The 2,977-nt window shown below is 50.3% G+C and overlaps 1 protein-coding gene across 1 annotated transcript in view; it reads right to left on the bottom strand.

The window, feature by feature from the left end:
* METTL3 (methyltransferase 3, N6-adenosine-methyltransferase complex catalytic subunit) overlaps positions 1-1,516 on the bottom strand; it is a 33,528-nt gene extending 32,012 nt beyond the window's left edge. The window contains exon 1 of the mRNA XM_006161417.3: positions 1,130-1,516. Coding sequence (XP_006161479.1) covers positions 1,130-1,229 — 100 coding nt within the window. The 5' untranslated portion in view covers positions 1,230-1,516. The remainder of the gene's footprint in view (positions 1-1,129) is intronic.
* Between the last annotated feature and the right edge of the window lie 1,461 nt (positions 1,517-2,977).

Genomic DNA, 2,977 nt, shown 5'->3' with positions numbered 1-2,977 from the left:
GCATGCACACTGCGCCCGCGTGAGTTTTAAGTCACCGGGTCCTGGACGTGAACTGCGGTCAACTACGTGGGGAGTCCAGCGACATAGCCATTACGCTGACTTCTGGTTCCCAATAAAATAAATCTTAAAAAAAATTTTTTTTTTTTTTAAATTCAGAGTTTGGACGTCAGCAGGTGGCATAGTGGTTAAGGACACTGAACTCCCACATGGCCAACTGCGGTTGAAGTACTGGACATGGTGGTTTGCTTTCTCTCTCTCTCTCACTCTGTCCCTCTCTGGTAATTTAAATAAATAAATAATTCTAAGAAAAAAAGTTTTCTCCTCCTTTTTTTTTAAATAATTATTTTAACTTTATTTACCTGTTTATTTAATTTGGCCAGAGAGGGACAGAGAGAGAAAAGAGAGAGGGAGAGCGAGAAAGCAAGCCGCCAGGGTCCGGATTCGAAAAGCAGCCAGTCATGTGGGAGTCCAGCGCCCCTAATCACCACGCCACCTGTCGGCCCCATAGCTCCCTTACTTCAAGCAAACAAACAAATCAGTTTGTACTGGGAATGGGGGTGGTTGGGTGGGGCAGAGAACTTGACAAACTCTTAAAGTCTGTTTCAAGTTTCATGGTTTTGACACAAGAAACGAGAAGGGAGGAAAAGTTGAATAACCCGAAACAAATGTTTTCGGATCCGTGCTAGGTGCGTAAGTGATTAAGTCAAGGAGTGTCAACTCTGTGCGGGCCACCAAACTGTCATTGGGGATAATAAAGACTCTCTCCTTTCTCTCACGGCCCAAACAAACGATCACAAAACTGCTATTATCGTCGAAAGAAGAACAAAGCGCCACAGCAGCAGTAAGCAGGGAGTCCTGCTTTGCGGGATCGGGGCTGAGGCCCCAGGAAGGCCAGGTTCTCGTTCTTGAAGACTGCGGAGCGGGGCTCGGGCGCCTGTCAGCAGCAGCGACCGGGGTGGGGAGGAACCGCGAGGCGCGGCAGGACGGCGAGGGGCTGTGCCGCGGAGGGGACGCTGGAGGGACGTGCACAACGTGTCCGGAGCAGGGAGCCTGCTTGTCTGCTGTGGTCGCCAGGGGTGCCTCCCGCCCAGCCCGGCTGAACCTCGGCCGCGTCAGCCCCGCGCCTCACCCAAGTGCCCCGAGTCCTGCTTCCGCCTCCGCTGCAGCCTCTCCCGCAGCGAGTCCAGCTGTTTTTTGTGGGCCTGGATAGAGCTCCATGTGTCCGACATCCTCGTCTCGCAGCCCGCAAGTCTCGAATCAGCCGCGGCGGACGAGCGCCTCCCAACCCTTGCTCCGCCGAGCACCCACTCTCACGCGGACAGCCGCAGGGAAACCGGAAAAAGACCCCTACAGATGCGAAAGGCATTTAAGTCACTTCCGGCTTCGCGCTGGCTTTGGAAGCCGTGAGGAGAACCACGTTCGGTGTTGGCGGGATGGCGGACATACTCCTTACGGGAACGCGCTCGTGCTCGAGGGCGCCGTGAGGCTCTGACGGCCATGTTGGTGCCTGGCAGGGTGGCCATGTTGCTTCGATGCGCATGCGGCCATGTTGAATTTTAGGAGATGATTTCCCGAGCGTCGGCTCCTGTTAGAATCCTCTACTGGAGGAACGTGTAGTAAATTTATAAATGAAGAATCACGGACTCCTGTTGAAAATTTGATACCTTTTTCACTGAAAGTGTTGTAGGTTTGCATTTTCATGTATTAAGAACAAAACCCTGTTATAGTAGTCCCTAATCTCCGAGGGTGTATGTGGTTGGGGGGCTTTGAGAAGGGCAGATGGAGGAGAGATTTTGTAACACGTGCATACCCAATCGTGTTTTTTGGGGATTTTTTTTTTTTTAGAAGCGTTTGCTATAGCGTGCTGTCTGCCCAGACAGAGATGGAAAGCAAGAAATCACCCCCCAGGGGGAATGGCTATACCGCAATACATGGACGCACGCACACACGTACACGCCCTGGGTGAGTTTCAAACTCCAGTTGAGACTCCAACTGTGGTCAGCCACGGGGGAGTCTAGCACCTTAACCTCTGAACCACCTGCCGGCCCCATTCCTCTCCTGGGATTCCGGGCACCAGGCACACGCCTCTCTGTGACCTTCAAGCCTCCAGGTCTGGGACTTGAACGTGACTGACCAGGTGACTGACCTCGCGGGAGTCCAAAGCCCCAACGTCACCTGCTGGCCCCTACCTGTAGTGAATTTATAAAAAGTTTGTTGTTGTTTCATGGGGTACCCTGAATAGAAACATTTGGAAACCACCGACTTCTTCCAGATAATGACAAACACTGTTAAGAATAGTTGGCAAGGTATGGCTTCTATTTTCAGTTTCTGATCTGATAAAGCTGCTAGAATTCAGCTTATTAATACTGAACCATTGGGCCAGCAGGTGGCGTGGTAGTTGGGATCGCTGGACTCCCACATGGCCGACCAAGGTTCAAGTCCTGGACATCCTGGTGGTTTGCTCTCCCCCCCAACCCCCCTTCACCTCCCTCCTTCTAGGGTCAAAATAAAATAAATAAATAATACTGAACCATGTTTACAGCATAAGGCAACATGTCTTATGTTTTTGTGAGCATAGCCTCTAAAAAATAAACACTGGGGGTGGGGGCAGCAGGTAGCCTGGTGGTTAAGGGCACTGGACTCCTACAGGGCCAACTGTGGTTTGAGTCCTGGACCTGGTGGCTTCCTCACTTTCCCTCTCTCTTTCTTACTTTGTCCCTCTCTAATCTAAATAAATAAAGCTAAATAAAATAATTATTTAAAAATAAATAAGAAAGTAAATGTAAGTGCAAAGAAGAGAAAGACTCCCAGCCCAAATGACCCAAGAAGGCATTTAAAAGAAGCAGGCAGGGCCAGCAGGTGGCAGTGGTGATTAAGGTGCTGGACTCCCATATAAGTGACTGGTTTGAGTTCTAGACACTGTAGCTTGAAAATCATGCTGGGTGTGTGTGTGTGTCCAAAATTCTTTTTTTTTTTT

This window comes from Tupaia chinensis, unplaced genomic scaffold (genome assembly GCF_000334495.1).
Source record: "Tupaia chinensis unplaced genomic scaffold, TupChi_1.0 Scaffold138584_1, whole genome shotgun sequence".
NCBI lineage: Eukaryota > Metazoa > Chordata > Mammalia > Scandentia > Tupaiidae > Tupaia > Tupaia belangeri.
This window is presented reverse-complemented; position numbering and strand designations above follow the sequence as displayed.